This window comes from Larus michahellis, chromosome 12 (assembly GCF_964199755.1).
Source record: "Larus michahellis chromosome 12, bLarMic1.1, whole genome shotgun sequence".
In the NCBI taxonomy this organism is placed as follows: domain Eukaryota; kingdom Metazoa; phylum Chordata; class Aves; order Charadriiformes; family Laridae; genus Larus; species Larus michahellis.
This window is the reverse complement of record NC_133907.1, coordinates 6,434,356-6,450,869: the sequence shown is the minus strand read 5'-3', so window position 1 is coordinate 6,450,869 and position 16,514 is coordinate 6,434,356. Positions and strand designations below refer to the sequence as shown.

Below are 16,514 nucleotides of genomic sequence, written 5' to 3'. Positions count from 1 at the left end.
GTACATTTGTCTGTACCCGCCCTCTGCACAGTCTCCAAAAACCTAAACTGACACAAACCAAACCATCCAAAATTAAGTTTCTTCTGTCTACTTCAGACTATATTTCCTTCATCAGATCAAGTTTGGAACGTTTTCCCCTCTTAGCAGTTAAGACACCAGGATAGTGTTTATCATCTTTCCTCAGCTGTTCACCAGTTTTAAATAAGCATAATTAGATTCAAGATTGTGCAATTAAAGTAGTCATAAGTAGATGCTTACGTAGGATATTACTACCAAAACAGTAACTAGCAACCACAGGTCACACCCATCTTGTATAAACTCTATTTTATGTAGTGAAGTCAAGAGTCCTAAGTCTTTCATTGCTCCTGCTGGTGGAAGAGGATTCAGAATGTTCTTGCACACTTCTGTATCCATAACTTGAACTACGCACAAGTGTGGAAAAGAAGAAAGAATCCTCATGGCGGGTAAGTTAAAAATAGCCTCATTGCTCCAGACATCACTCTTCCAATACAGATGAGTGACATTTGCTGAGGAAACAGGATAAATTACATTTAGTTGTTCCCTTGGCAATTTAGCCCTTTTTAGGTTAAATGCATTTTTGGGTTGTTCTACTAAAACTGATTTATTTTTGTTTCTTTTCATATCATGGCTCTTGAACATATTCTTTTCTATATAGCTATTAACTACTTTATACAGTGCTTTCGCAGCCACCTAATCAACACTGTTGGCTAGTGACTTGGGCATCAGACTGCCGCACAGAAGTCCCAGGCTCTAATCCCTCTCTGATGTCAAATTGATGTCTGGCCTCAGACGGGTCACTTCATGGCCTCTGGACTCCCACATTCACCTCCCTACAAAGTGGCGGCGTTAGCCTGCGCGCTGCTTCGTTGAAGTGCAGTCCCAATATCTGTGTATTCTATGTATATATTCTAGCACTTGCTCTCGCTGTCAAGCTGACCGGAAAGATCTGTAGTTAGAAAGAAGGGTCATATAATAGACACACACACACACACACAGAGTCTATCTACAATTTAGCCTAAGGATTTTTTTCTATTATAGCTTCAGCTTTCTGTCAGAGGCAACAGCAAGAACCCTGTGTGTATAACGATCGGCATTTTCAGCCGTGATCACCGATTCGGCAGACTGGCTTATGAGCATGCTGCCAACGTTATCCATTAGCAGACAAAACACACACACAACAACTTTTAAGAAGTTTGTCCAATTGTATGTTGACAGGACTATTAAAAATATTTTTTTCCAACGGAGAGATACTGAAAGCAGAAAGAGAAATTATAAGATTTAAATTGAAACTATGAAGATCAAAACAACGAGAAATTGGAAGTACGCAGAGACAAAAGACTGGTATTAGGCTTTATTGTGGTCTTGCCACATACATAAGCCATTTTTTGCTGATCTCCAGCACATATTCACTAGAAATGCTTGTGTAACCGTGGACTTTGCAAGGCAAACCAAACTGTTAACACAGTAAATCCTTAGAGCTAACCAACGATAACCACTGCCGCCTTTATCTTCCTACTTCTCTGCTCTTACTCTGTCGTACATCTTGTCTTTGCCTCTGACACTCCACTCGAAGTCTTAGCGGCGCCATTTAGGTCCTTAAAGTCAGAGTCCCACCAGTATCCAACCCATGGCTCAGCTGCTATTAAATCCTATATGTGCTACGTTTCTGTTTGCAGACATGCAAAATGCTCTCTGTTATCTGCGTCGTTGCACAACCAATGATGCTCACACTGCCCGCCTCAGGGAGCGCTTCGGGACACACAGTGGTGGGACATACATGGGCAAAGTGTTGCAAGACTAATTTCTTTCCAAACTCTGAACCCAACTGCCCTTCAGAAACATGTTCTAATTCCCTCTTAAATTAGAGCACTTGATAGTAAGAATGCTGTTTTCTATAGGTCCTTTTCAATTAAGCATGTTTAAGCCAGAATAACAAAGTGATGATGCAAGCAAGAAACTTTCTAGACATTTTACATCACATGCCTCAAACATCACACTCCTATCAATGGAATTTTTTTTCTCTAGGTGACATGTCTGAAACATGACCCTCCACTGAACTGAAAAATTTCAAACATATTTATGCTCAGACTACAGGAAAGCAACTCGCTCCAGGCACTTACTGCAGCCTCAGAACTGCATGTACACATTCATGTTTCTTCCAAAAAATCTGAAAAATTAGTATAATTATGGCTACATCAAGGCTTCGCAGAATAGAATTCTGTGCTGCAAACACAGCAGAAAACTCAAATCCCACATTCTCTACTTCTATAGTAGAACTCTACGGATTCCCTCAGGTATGAATCTCATTGCGAGAGATTCAAGGTGTGGCTAAAACCAAGTCCGTGAGCTTAGTTCAGTGAAACCATGGATGTGGTGTTTCCATGGAGATGTGCTTCAAATGAAATTCCTCTGGAATATCATACTTGGGAAGAGTACTTCTCAAACACATGTGTTCATAGAGGGATCTGTATTTTTTCTGCTTTGCTTTTGTTTGTTTTTTGGTTGTTGTTTGGTTTTTTAATTGATTGGGGAACAAGAAAAGTTGAAAGCTTTTGCAATCTGTGCTTCAGTGTCCCATTTTAAATAGTGGGCAACCTATCATGATACAAGAGAGCAACCCACAGCACTGCCTCAAGAAACACCACTCCTAATCCTACCGTCTGTCCTCTGCTGGTTATCTTTTCCCAACAGAGAAACAGCACCCAGCTTCAAGCAACGAGACTATAAATTAACTGAGATACAAGATACGCAACAAGATAACATGCAAGTTTGACAATGAAGATAGTAGCTTTCTATCCATCATCTGTCATACAGTATTTCCAGGATCAGACACGCACTTGCTCGTGACATTTTTGATATTTCTTTCTGTACAGCCAGAAAGCATTCTGGGAACCAGGGATTCCCACAGAAAAAGAGTGGGAACACGGTGGAACAGAACAGTCTTCAACCTTTAACAAAGTCTTACGGAAGTACAACAGGGTTTTGTTATTTTATTTTATTAAATCAAAGATTAATTCTCTGAAGAGGTGGTTTTTCTGTCTCTGAAAGACGCCTGCAGAAAAGATATTTTAGCTGGTCATTTAAGTTGTTGTTTATTTTGCAATTTTTAATAACAACAGTGGATTTTCCTGTTTTCCTAGAACGTATATATAAATATAACAAAAATGACTGCATTAGACAAGCTGAAGAGATGCACAAGTTTGAAGGAACAACGCTTTAATTAACTTGCCTTGTGTCCTTTCTAGCCCTGAAAGTAGCCGACGTCAACTGGCAATCCAAACTAAACAAAGCTGCACACCATACCGCTGATTACAGCAGCACAGAAGCAATCTTGAGGAGAGGACAGGCCTTCAGCATCACTCTGAACCTCAAAACAACAGCAGAACCTGGGGACAACTTCACCTTTATTGCAAGCACAGGTAATTTCCCCATGGCACTCACCTCACCTCCGAGTCGCTCCAGCTCCAAAACACCAATGCCTTACAGCTCTGCGTGGTCCATCCCCACATCGTTAAGCTTTATCCTCTTTCATTCAGGATTCATTGTCTTTTTAGGCTTAGGAGTTCCCATTCTAAAGTTCAATCTGTACCTTAAGGCAATAGACAGTTAAGGTAATAATTAATAGAAAGTTAGGCGCCAGCCCCATTCTAAAAACAAGCTTGTCTCTGCTCCTGCAGACCTACCTGCAACGCTGCAAGTTGTCTTCGTTCTGCAGTTCCCTGAGCATTTCACAGCTCAGCCTCCCCCAGACCATCATCCCCCATCTGTCTCCTCTCCTGACTCTACTTCACCAGTTTAAACTCCCCTTGATTAACTTCATGTGTTCCCTGTTACTAGAAGAGCCTACACGACCCCTTTTATCAGACTCCTATCTGTATCTTCCCAAAAGCCTTCTCCAAAAAATTCTCCAGGTAGCTGCTAACTCTTAATGAAATGTGTATTACAATGCGTGGCTCATCCTGACTACATATCTTTGAACTGTCAGGTTTTCAGGAGAGCAGGCGTCCTCACTCATAGAATGATTACAGGTGTACTCACTTTTACTGGGCCCTGCACACGACGCAGAGGGCTGCATAGTCCGATCCTATGGATGGGAGCACAGCTAGTTTACACCGAATAAGCATTCAAGCTGATAAGCTGCAAACTCTTTCAATGTAGTCATTAAAAAAAATATGGAACGGAGATCATCGCTGACCCCAAGTTCGTCACCCACAGCTGTCATTCAGAGTTGCTGTCCCTGTTTCCTCTGGCAGGACCATCCCCATCGGAATCACAGCAGACCAAGGCCGTATTCAGCCTTTCCGAGGAGAGTGCCAGCGGCTGGAGTGCAACCCGGGAGCCCAGCGAGCCCGGATGCATCAACTTCACAATATCCAGCCCAGCCGACGCTGTCATCGGACGATACAAACTCAAACTCCAGATGGTTTCTGGGAACCACAAGGTCTCTTCAACACTCCTGGGCCAGTTTGTGCTACTCTTCAATCCCTGGTGTCCAAGTATGTTTTGATGTGTCGTGTCCTTCACATAACTCATTGTCTCAGCCAGGAAATCTGGGTGTCACAGTAAAGCTCAGCATCAAGGATCATGTTTTTGCCCCTTCTTCAGTGTTGCAATGCATCAAAGGTCCAGCCTCTTGCTTGTAGAATAAGAAATCGGGGGCAAGGAACATTCCAAATATTTATTCTATAATTTTTTTCCCCTCTGATACTTGGGTTCAGTTGTAAACCAAGCAATATCTACCAGTAAGACACAGACTGAGATTAGAGAAGGGACAGGAGCATAGTGAGTTTGCCTCAAAGGAACTTCGTGCTTATTTTATTCTCTCTCTAAATGATTACAGAGGAACAGCAGGGAGTCCTAACCCTGAAAGCGCAGACAGCCCGACCTGTTCCCTAGAACTCCCCTTGAAGTGAGATTTTCAGTTACAGCAAAACAATTCCCCGTTCAGCCAGTGTGTCTCATTCTGCTTCTAGATGATGACGTCTATATGGCTAATGAAAAGGAGCGACGGGAGTATGTCCTGAATGACAGTGGAATCATATTTCAGGGATTGGAAAAACGTATTCAACAAGAAGCTTGGAACTATGGACAGGTAAAGAGCATCACCTATTCCAGAACTTTGAAAATAAGAACAGTGGGTAAATAGGCTCTTGAGGAGAGTGAATCATTACCTCATAGTATAAGAGTTCAGTATTCTGCTCTCACTTATTATTTTCTTGCAGATGTATGTCTCACTTATTACAGCAGCATCAGGATCATTTCCCCTGTCCTGGCATGTGCTAATACAGAAATAAAAGAAACAAAGCACAATTTTAGTTTTCTTCTGCCTATTACACGAACTGGTAAAATTCTACTCATTTCTTCACCCTGGTAAAGGGCAAAGAAATCCACTCCAATATTAACCTCTAGGTATTGCAAGGCTCGTACATCTAAATATTGACACGGTTCGTTGGTAATGCGGCAGAAGACGCTAAAAGGATATCCCAAATCTATTCAACTGAAACAACATGAGTTGGAATTTTTGAAGATCAGTTTGGCCTTCTAAGCACAGCTGCTACAACTACAGTCCTAACTACAGCCATCCTGCAACTCCCCGGGCCAGTCAAAACCATTCCTCACCACTTCATGCCTTACACCTGCACCAGCAGTTGCACAAACAGCACTTCCATTAGCCCTCCTGATCACTGTGGCTACTTTTACACTAATGAAGGAAACAGGGCCAGATCTGCTCTCTGTCTCGGAGGCGAAGTGGCGTCCTTGCCTGACCACATCCATACAGCCCAGCGCTTCACTCTGGTGTTCTCTGGGCCCAACACAGTGCCTCTGTGACCCTCATCCACAATAATTATTTTTGTGGGGTATTTTTCAGTTCAGATCATCTGATACACAGTGAAGGCAGCCCATCGGAGTGAAGGTTTCATAGCAGAAGGGTACCTGCAGGGGCATGGTGGGATGCAGGACGGTGCGGAGCCTGCTGAGACAGACCTGGGGTGGTCTTGTCCCTTCCACCAGGTCACACAATGTCTTCATGAACGCTGGTAGCTGTGGCCCCAAACCATGCTCATAAACATGCTGTCTTTAAAATACTATGGAGAGTCAGCAGCCCAGTGCTTATGCTTTCTTCTTGGCCTTATTTTCTTTAAAAGTACAGAAAATGCGTATATCACCAACATCATCCTATTGTGCCAGGAGAAGGAAAATAGGTGGGGAGTCTATCCTTGGGTTTATTTTTGAATTAGCCTTTAATATATCGCTTGTTTTGATTTCAGTTTGAAGAGGGTATCCTTGATATCTCTTTGTCTATACTGGATCGAAGCCTGAACCACCACGAAGATCCAGCTGTCGATGTATCCAACCGAAACAATCCCATCTACGTGAGCAGGGTTATCAGTGCTATGGTAAAGTCATCAATTAGTTACGGCTGTACAATGCACCTACTAACAAAAACCCCAATGCTTTATTGTGAATGCCTCAACGTTTTATAGGAGTAGCTAATTTTCCTCGACAAAATAGCTACAGAAGAGGTAAAATGGAGATTTATTCTCAAGGAAAAATACCCCTAAAGTTTAATTTACCTTCTTCCCAAAAGTTTGCTCATAACTGAAGGAACACTTCCAAGAACTTTTGGGGAACATTGAATCTCAGATGTATTTTCCTAATAGATTATCAGTCCATTAGATCTTTTCAGTAAATTTGAAAGCCTGTGTCCGTTCTGAAATCATTTGCTAACTCATTCGAACACCAAAAGAAGCATGAAATATTTTGGAAAACTGGTGTTGGTACGGCTGCACTTAATATATGTATTTAGTATTCTTCACTTAAGGGGGATTCGTTCAGCGAGGCTGGTGTGCATTCCCTTCCACAAATAGTTACACCTCCTCAACACCCCCCCATCCTCACAAACATAGAAATGCACAACTAGGCAACTGAAAAATTTTCCATTTTATAGATAAGCCATGCCTTAACACATTCCTTATCTGAGATGCCTCCTTTATAGCTGTGGTCCTTTTCACCCTTTTAGACAGCACTCGCTTTAGGCAATTTCACCTCTTTCAGGTTAACAGCAATGACGAAAAAGGAGTAGTGGAAGGGAAGTGGAACGGAAAGTACCGCTCAGGAACCAACCCCCTGCAGTGGAGCGGCAGCGTGACCATCCTTCGGAAGTGGTACAGGGGGAGATACAAACCTGTCCGGTATGGCCAGTGCTGGGTCTTTGCAGGAGTAATGTGCACAGGTAAACACGAAGGGATGAAGAACACTATCAGAAAGGAAGCTTACTAGAATTTCTGTAGTTTTAACTTTGTGATGTTATTGTTGAAGCTGTTTCAGCTTCGGCAGAGAGAGTGAAGAACCTGTGCTCTCCATGCATGAAGCGTTATTTTCTTCCATTTTAAACAGCCTGAGTTATACTGTACCCCAGTCTTGTGAGTCATCAAACAAAATGCAAAGTGGTTTGCCAGGCTGGGATGGTGAAAAGAGCGAGTTTTCCTGTTTCAAAGTTAGGATTCAAAGAAAATCAGTGCTCTTTTAAGTCTGTCTCCTCACAATGCCAGCTTTCTACTGTTGTGCCTTACCTACTGGTGACGCAAAAACAAATCACAGGTCTGAAGACCTGTAAAGGGAGCTGCAAGTCGGGCAAAGCATTTCATCCTAGCAGTTTCCATTCAGAGCTGCTCTGGGAGACATGAGTCACTTTGGGGAAAATACAAAGGAAAACCAATGCAATGGAGAGGTACGTCTCGGAGAGGAAGAGGAAAATGAAGCAGGTAACAGAGAAAGAAACTCAGGGAGAAAATGGGAGAGAGAACAGGATGAAGAACGAAGGATTAAAATAAATGGGTTAATCTAACTCTTATTAAAAAGGACATGGCAGCTAAGAATGTCCTGTGAGCAGAACTGTCTTCAGAGCAATTGGGCACAACGACTGTGACACATCGTGTCTGAGAAAGAAGTTTCTGAGGGTTTGTTTCCCCACTGAAAACATACACACTAGCCTGCTTTGCCAAGAGAAACAGAAAAATACTTTCTACATACCTGTAAAATAGATTTACAGAACTTTTATGGTATTCTGTATCGCAGTTCTGAGAGCCTTGGGAATACCTACTCGTGTTATTACAAACTTCAACTCTGCCCATGACACGAATATAAATCTGAGTATTGATAAGTACATTGACGTTTCCGGAAAGACCCTGGACTTGAGTGAAGACAGTGTGTGGTAAATATAACTTTTTTTTCTTAGTATTTCTTCCATTATATTCTCCTCTAATTAAAAGATCTAGAATCATGCTCCTGAAAAACCACCCCAACCTCATGCTCCCAGTGATATAAAACCCCATAACAAAGAATCAGCAGTGCTCAGAAACACAGTTCGTGCTTAGTTTCATCATTCTGAAGAATTAACTGAGGAGATATTTGTACCATTGCTATTCAGCATGTATTTTGAAAATATAACTGCTAATTCTGTCTCTACTGTCTGAAAGTTTAAATTTTTCCAAAAAGAGTTGAAGAGTGATTAACCTCTTGCCCCAAACTGATATCAGCTTGTCCCTCGATTCCTGGAGCAGAGCACTCTCAGGAGCCCAAAAGTTTTAGACCCAGCTCCCGTGCTACGTGGGGTTGATTGTCTCAGGCTTTCATCATTACCATTATACATCCCTTGCACAATAGCGAGAGGTTCTAAAACAAAGGTAACATGTTTAATGCAGCTGAGAAAAATTTCATCCCATCCCTTAGGAAGAACATGCTGCTTCATCTCAGAAAAGCTGTGAAAAATTATGCTTTTGACCAACAAGTGCACATGTGTGTCATACCACATGCATCAGTGCTTCAGTCACCAAACACCTCGCGCCATGTGGACTGAATGCGACAAGGGTGACACGAAGTAGAAAGCAACCGCGGATAAACACCCACAGATGGCAATGTGCGCAGGAGGCTTTGGGCTGTACAGCATGTTGTTCTGGAACATCCAGAATTTAATCCTTGACTCGGCAATTAATTATTTTCCTTTTAACATTATTTTTTTCATAACATCCCAACATTTCTCAGAGATCTGAACACAAAAAGCTGGCAAAGAGGTGGAAAGAGGTACTCGAGAAAGGAGACAGTCTCTCCACAGAGGAGTTTTCCTTCCCTTGACTAGGGTTATTTTTTGCTTGCATGAGAAACGTATCCAAATCTTTCAATATAAAATTAATTGCATGAATGATAGATTCCCTATTCTACCTCCCATACAGGAATTTCCACGTCTGGAATGAAAGCTGGTTCATTAGAAGAGATCTTGGCTCTTTTTATGATGGATGGCAGGTTCTGGATGCAACGCCCCAGGAAAAAAGCAAAGGTAACACTGCTGTAAATATAAAAAGCTGTAGATATTGTTACTCCTGAAGATTGCTACTGAAATTTCAGGACAACCTTCTTCTATCTACTCCCTGGAGATGTGGATTAATTCAGGCGCGCAAGAAAAGCAACACCCATATCAGTCTCCAGTAGGGTGCTTTTCTGTCAGGCTCTGGATTGCCTAACAGCACACTAATTCTTACCTTGCTTTTGATTCTCTGCCTCCTCAAAAGCAATTCACTTATCTCACCCTTGCTTTTCTTAGCCCCTAGCATTACACAGACTCATAAAATGACATAGAATAGCTATGGTTGGAAGGAACTTTTAGAGTTTGTTTACTCCAACCCCCTGCTCAGCACAGGGTCAATCAGAACAGGTTTCTCAGGACCACGTCCAGTTGGGTTTGAATATTTCATGGGATGGAGACTCCACAAGCTCTCTGGGCAAACTGCTGCAGAGTTTGACCACCCTCGTAGAAAAAGGTTTTTTTTCTTATATTTAAATGGAATTTTCTGTGTTTCAATTCCCTCTCCCAGACCAAAATAACAGCACACCCTGCTGGGAACAAACCCTGGTCTGCCCCATTCCCTGAATTCTTCACAGCCACTGTCTGAAAACTTCCTCATTGACAAGGGGGGAAAAAGCTAGCAAGTAAACAGTGTGGGTGACCAATGGTTCACACTTTGGCTCTGATTTTATTTACTAACACAGACACAACTCCATTGATCTAGTTTGATGAGCTCCATCGAAAGATTCATTTACTTGCCCATTTAAATCCCATCAAACTCCAGATAAACTGCTTCTCATTCCCCACTGTTATCTTTACCGAATTTAGCTTCCTGGTTCTTCTCAACGCACGTGCAGCATTGATGACTCACATCTCGTCAGTCTGATGGTACTTCTGACGGCTCCCAGCCTCCCCTCTCCTTTCTCCAGCCAGCTTACACACAGCCTTGCAAGCTTCGGAGGGTTAGAACATTTGGCATAGCACACATCATAAGAAGTGTTAGCTCTCCCTACACCTTATTAGCCTCACAGCCTCCTCTCTGCTCCTGCCGTGTGATAGAAAATGCATGTGGAATCTCTGGCCATGCTGTTACCGTAATGCACATAGAAACAATGCACTTTATTCAAACACGTCTTTGGAGAGACTACCTCTCCCTCTTGCTGTCAGCAGGAGGATTTGTGTTCTTTCGCAATAGGCTGTCATTTAACTTCTCCCTCTCTCTAATACAGGCATCTATCAGTGTGGTCCTGCCTCCACCAGAGCCATTAAGGAAGGGCATGTGAACCTGGATTATGACAGCTCATTTGCGTTTGCAGCAGTAAACGCTGACTATGTTACTTGGATTCACTATAGCAAGAAAAGAAAAGAGAGAATTTATTCTGATACTAAGAAGATTGGAAAATTTATCAGCACCAAAGCAGTGGGCACCAACTCCCGTGTGGATGTCACTGCTAATTACAAATATCCAGAAGGTAAATTCTTTATTACAGTTTTCTTGCTACTGATGGTCGGAAGTGAAAAGAATTCAGGCCTTTGTTGGATCGAGCCCTGACTTAATTTCTTTACTTCTTCTGGAGCAAAGTAATTGTGACTTTTCAAAATCTTAGGGCTCGTTGCCAGCTGACAGTGATTCACCATGGCCTTTGTGGCCCTTGATGAAATACTAACTTATTCAATACAAAGTCAAAGCTACTTCTGTAAAACATTCTGTCCCAGCTGTTCTGATCGACTGGTGAGAATATTTCTGTTATGACATGCAGCAATAGCCATTCTGGAGACTTGTTTGGGGAGAGTTTCTTCAAAAGGATTTTTTTTCCCATCTTAATTTCAGCAGAGATGGCAATTGTCCCAGCCTCTGCAGAACTGCGCTCTCCCAGGAGTTATCTTTCTACTGCTCACGGCTTCTAAGAGGTGCGCACAAACAGCCAGCTAAAGCTGACAGGCATTCGTTTGCATTTGTGTCAAAATTAGCATTTCGGTTAGACCTCACTTTCTCCTCCTGTGTATCTTTGTCCTCCCCGGCTTTCCTGAACCGTATTGTGGCTGCCTTGTACTCTCTCCAGCATGCGTGAGATCTCTGACCATGTCATCTTTCAAAGCAGGATCCTTGAAAGAAAGGCGGGTGTATAAAAAAGCACTGAAGCTGCTTGGTGTGAGAAGCACTGGAAAAAAAGCCAAAATTACAAGACCTGGAAGACGACCTTCAGCAGCATTGAGACAGCCTGCACAAAAACCCACTATCTCAGGGAAGCTGATCCTTGATGCATCTCCTGTAATCGGCCAGGATATTCTCCTTACGTTGGCACTCAGGAACTTGATCTCAGATGTCAAGACCATAAAGGTTAAACTGAGGGCTTCAGCCATTCTCTACACCAGAAGACCAAAAGCAGAGATTTTGCAGTTGTCGAGGTCTATTAAACTTGGATCTGAAGAAGGTAATTTTAATTTTCTTACAGCTTAGGACAAGGCATAGCTTTGTTTTGTCGCCAAATCACATAGAAATAATGAACGGCTCAAGAAGTACGTGACCTGCACAGGTTGGAGGTTAAGGGTATTCAGGGGAAGAGAAACATACATATTTGCCCTGTCTTAAGCATTTGCTTTGGGGCACTGTCAGAAACGATACTGAGCTGGGTGACCTTTTGTCTGACCCAGCACAGCCACTATTAGTTCTACATTATGACCTTTTTTGTTAAGAGAGAACAACTAAGAGGCACACACCGGAGACTACTCAGCTACCAGCTCCCCAGAAGCAAAGTAAAAAGGCAAATTAATGGGGAGCCATAAGCCCACGCCTTTGGCAGCAGAGGCTTTAAGGCAGAGGCTGAACGGCTGCATTAGCACGGGCATTTCAACCAACCCATCTTTGCACTTACGCTTTCTTTGCAAGGAAGGAGCATTAAAAGCTCCTCAGATAAATGAAAAAGCCACCAGCAAGGGTTACCACATACATCCATCCCCAGAACTCTCCAGCTACCGAACTGTACCTGGTCATTTAGTGTTTGATGTGAATGTAAGTAGAAGTCACCCACAAGCATCATTCCTGTCTACTGGCTGTCAACACCCACAAATGGACAGCCCTAGGGCAATAGCATCCTCGCTCCTGAAAACACGGGTAGATTACAGATAGCTGGTACTTAGACACAAAAAAAGGGGGAAATTCTATTTCTATTTCCATTCCAGTGAAAGAGATTTCATTTAAGATCTCCTACTCCCAGTATAAAAACTCTCTGATGGATGACAGGAAGATCCTAGTGACTGCTGTGTGTAAAACCAAGCCGGGAGCCTCGCTTCTGGTGGAGAAGGATATTGTACTTCAGGATCCTTTTCTCACCATCAAGGTAAAAGCCGGTCCCCTTTGTGTCCCTAGAAAGACGTGCTGAGAAGAAGCAACAAGGATCCTTACTCCAGCTGCTCCTCATGGGAAGGAGTGTGGGAAGAGAAATCATGCCTGAGGGTGATTTGACCTTGTTGCTCTAGTAATCGCCTGTATGACACAAGTGAAATGAAATACACGAAGGAAAAGCAAACCTTTCCAAGGCATAGCTGTGCTGTGGTATCCTTGGCGCTGATAAAGTTCTCAGGGGTACAAGGTAAGATCATCTCCAGAGAGACAGACAGAGAGACAGGTCTAGTCCACATCTAGGACTCCACTTTGTCAGGGCAGTATGATCATTCTCTTCCAGTTTATTTAGAAAGCCTGATTTTTACCAAAGACATCTTCACTGACTAGCTGATAATACCTGGGGCTGTGAGGCTAATTACTGATATTCAAGGAAGTTCTTTCACCTTATCAGGAAAAGTGGCACTTTTCACCTTCTATAACATCTTCACAAATGTTTAATAATTAGAACTGAAGGCTTTTTTTTTTCCCCTGCTTCAGAATTACTTCTGGCCAATGTTGTACAGTGGATAAAAAGCAATTCTCAGCCTACACGAAAGACCTCGCGCTCTGTCTGCCCGGGGACAGTCGGGGGTTTGCCTGGCCCATCACGTCCACACCAACTCACATAACTTGTTTCGGACAGTTCGGCGCATTCACGCGCTGTATCAGAGATGGCATCAAGTGCCATCTACCTACTGCAGTGTAAACAACACAGAGGGAGTACGATAATTCGCAGAGTCCTTCAGAGCCTCCGGACTAGATCAGCTAACCCAAACCACTCTGCTAGCACCATACAGGAAAAGCAAAGTTACACACAGGAATAAAAAGTCTGGATTTTTGTAGGTCCAGCGATTTCTGAATACCAAGTTCTAGTGAGACTTTGTAAAAAGCCTTCTGCGCTGTATCATGCAAGTAGCAGAGTCGGCTCATATAGGGCTGGCACCTCAATTAAATTACTTCAGTTCGGTGACTAAGTTTCAGGAAGGGTTTATGTTTCTGTTGATTGAAACTTCTGTATAAACATACAGTCAATAACAGAGAAACGCAACTGGGGTGCTGGACTTCTCCATTATGCTAATTAATATTACATTATCTACAAAGATTCACCAATTCCACTTTATCTCAGTCAAAATAAGGTAATGAGTATGTTTATTTGCTGCTTGGCGTTCTATTTTTTTTTGCCTGAGACACCACAATTCGCCTCTGTCTCACACCTCCAATGTTTTCTTATCCTAAACCTTTCATTTAGCCTAACTGAAGCTAATTTGACTAAAGCTGCCTACAGTAGTTAACCGTATATGCCAAGTTCATATTTGCATTCTCATTCTGTTCTCGCTCTGATAAGTACCATACACGGTGTTACACGTAACACCATACGCTGACCTAGTTAAAAAGTTAAGACGAAATGGCAGATTCTACAGTAGTTTGTTCTTTCTCAGCCACACTGGATGGCTGATCCAAGCCTGAACTCTGACGCCCAAAAATATGTACATGTGTTAATTCCTGGCTCCTTCCTGTCCAGGAGATCCCAAGAGGGTAAGTGGTTTGCAATGGGAATGAAAAGAGAAAACCATGAGAAAAAAGTGAGACTAATGCCGCGGCTGAGCAGAATGTTTTCTCTCTGTAGGTCCTTGGTCCAGCGGTGGTACACGAGCCTGTTAACGTCCAGGTGACATTCACCAACCCCCTGTCTGAGGTGGTGACAGACTGCGTGCTGAGAGCAGAAGGTAGTGGCCTGCTCAAAGAACAACTCAGAATCAAGTACGTACATGCTATTTCTAGCTAATAGCTCGTTCCCTTTGGTGGGAAATCTGGAATAAAAGTGGTTTTTTTTAAAAAAGATTCTGTTAACCCCATGACTTGTGTTTGCACCAACCTTAGGCAAAATACCATCATGTAAGTACTCTCTGTGTACAAGTTGGAGTTTTTCACACCTCCTTTGCCAAGCTTTGAATTACAGAATGCTCAGGGAGTGGAGAGATGGCCTGCTTTTAACAGCATGTAACCCGAAGTGCTGTATTTAGTGACTGGATTATATAAAGGCCAAAAATTTTAAAACTTTCCTCTTTTTGTGGTTTGCAAAAGGAAAACCAATCAATCCCTGAAGGATAAGAGAGAAAATGATGATCCCTTTTGCCTTCAGATATTAAATTACTAAAGAGCCAGGACATGCACTGTAATGAAATGTCTTAAAAATGTGTCCACTGATATCGTACCAATAAGAAATTGTTCTCCCATCTCCTCCATGGTTATTAGTTTAAAAACATTTTTTAAAGTCTCCAAAATATTTATGCAGGGGGAGTTAGCACCAAGAACCTGTGAGAGGGAAAATAAAAAAAAAAAAGATAGCAAAATATGGATAATGATGTGAATCACTGAGGCTTTATTTCCATTGAATACAAAATTCAGGTCTAGATCCTGACCTTGAACCTTAACTTGCCCTACCAGCATCGGGAGCACTCAGCTTCAGTACCTCCTTAGAGCAGAGAGGCCCTTTTCCCCCGTTCTCTCTGTTTCTTGGTGCTACCATCAGCCTCCTTGTGTTGGACAGCCAAGAGTCATTTCTAACTATGGACATAAAATCAACAGGCAATTATATTTACCACACCAAAACACAGCGTGATTGTATCTAGAGTACTGTAATGTTGTGAGTGTTGAGGGTAATACGTGCAGCAGGATTTGGGCTCTTCTAAAGATCACCCTTCTGATCGTTCCTCAGGCGCTCAGTACCTTTTGCCCTCATGATACAACCCCTAATTCTCTATCACAGGTTGAGAACTGCAATTATTCCACCACATCCGTTACAGCTTGATTAGTTCTTCAAGGGTAGTGCTGTGTGGGCTGTGAACATGGAAGGCTATGTCCACCAGTGCTAGGAGCCTACAAACACAGCAGCCACTTACTCTGGCTCTTCCTTTCCATACTGTCAGATTTGGGGACTCTGAAGAATACGTAGCAAGAATTTTTCACCTGCTTGAACTTACACATGTATTCTCTCTTTTAGCGTGGCAAGAATGGCCCCCATGGAGAGCTCAACAGTTGAATTTGAAATCATTCCCTACAAGAGCGGAACCAGGCAGCTTCAGGTGGACTTGGTTTGCAAGCGTTTTTCAGACATCAAGGGATTTGTGATGCTTGATGTGGCTCCTGCTCAGTGATACAGCCTGTACCTCCGTTCACGAGCCTGGCGCAGTGTTCATACGTTCTGACGGGGAGTGCAGAAATGCAGACTACTCAACCAAAGTAAAGTGATGTAATACGAATGGAAATTAATAAAAAGGTACTACACACTCTACTGTAAAGACAGTGTCATCTTTTTCATTCCCTAACCTGCTTTATGGACCTTCATGAATAGAATTACTCGTGGAAATCATTATATAATTTAACTTGAAGGAGAAGATCAAGTGCGATGGTTTTCAGCGTTAAAGTTTGTAGCAATGACAGCAGCTGGATTTCCACGGAACACCACTTAAAATCACTGGTTTCATAGGCTTCATGGAATATAATTTAATTATATTCACTAAATATAAGTTTTATTCAGTAATAGCCAAAGTACTCTCCAAGTAGCTGACATAATTAAATTGTATAATTAAATTAATCATCTCATCTAATTACTAGGAGGGAAATACAGCAATAAAATATGGCAGTGTTACAATAGAACTCTCTTCTTACGACTGGAAAAAATGAGAAGCTATTCAATAAACGATACTCAGTTCACAGTTTCCCTATTCAGATCATGATTCAATCACGTGATAAATTATAAAT

General features: G+C 42.4%; 1 protein-coding gene across 1 annotated transcript; it reads left to right on the top strand.

Annotated features, from left to right (window-relative positions):
* The first annotated feature begins 457 nt into the window (after positions 1–457).
* Positions 458–15,907, top strand: LOC141750454 (protein-glutamine gamma-glutamyltransferase 6-like). The gene is made up of 14 exons (XM_074605510.1): positions 458–464; positions 2,895–2,990; positions 3,246–3,440; positions 4,275–4,517; positions 4,995–5,113; positions 6,291–6,419; positions 7,078–7,255; positions 8,101–8,236; positions 9,255–9,358; positions 10,594–10,836; positions 11,467–11,799; positions 12,548–12,705; positions 14,377–14,510; positions 15,754–15,907. Exons 1-14 carry the CDS (start codon positions 458–460, stop codon positions 15,905–15,907), a joined length of 2,229 nt encoding a protein of 742 aa, XP_074461611.1.
* Positions 15,908–16,514: the final 607 nt, after the last annotated feature.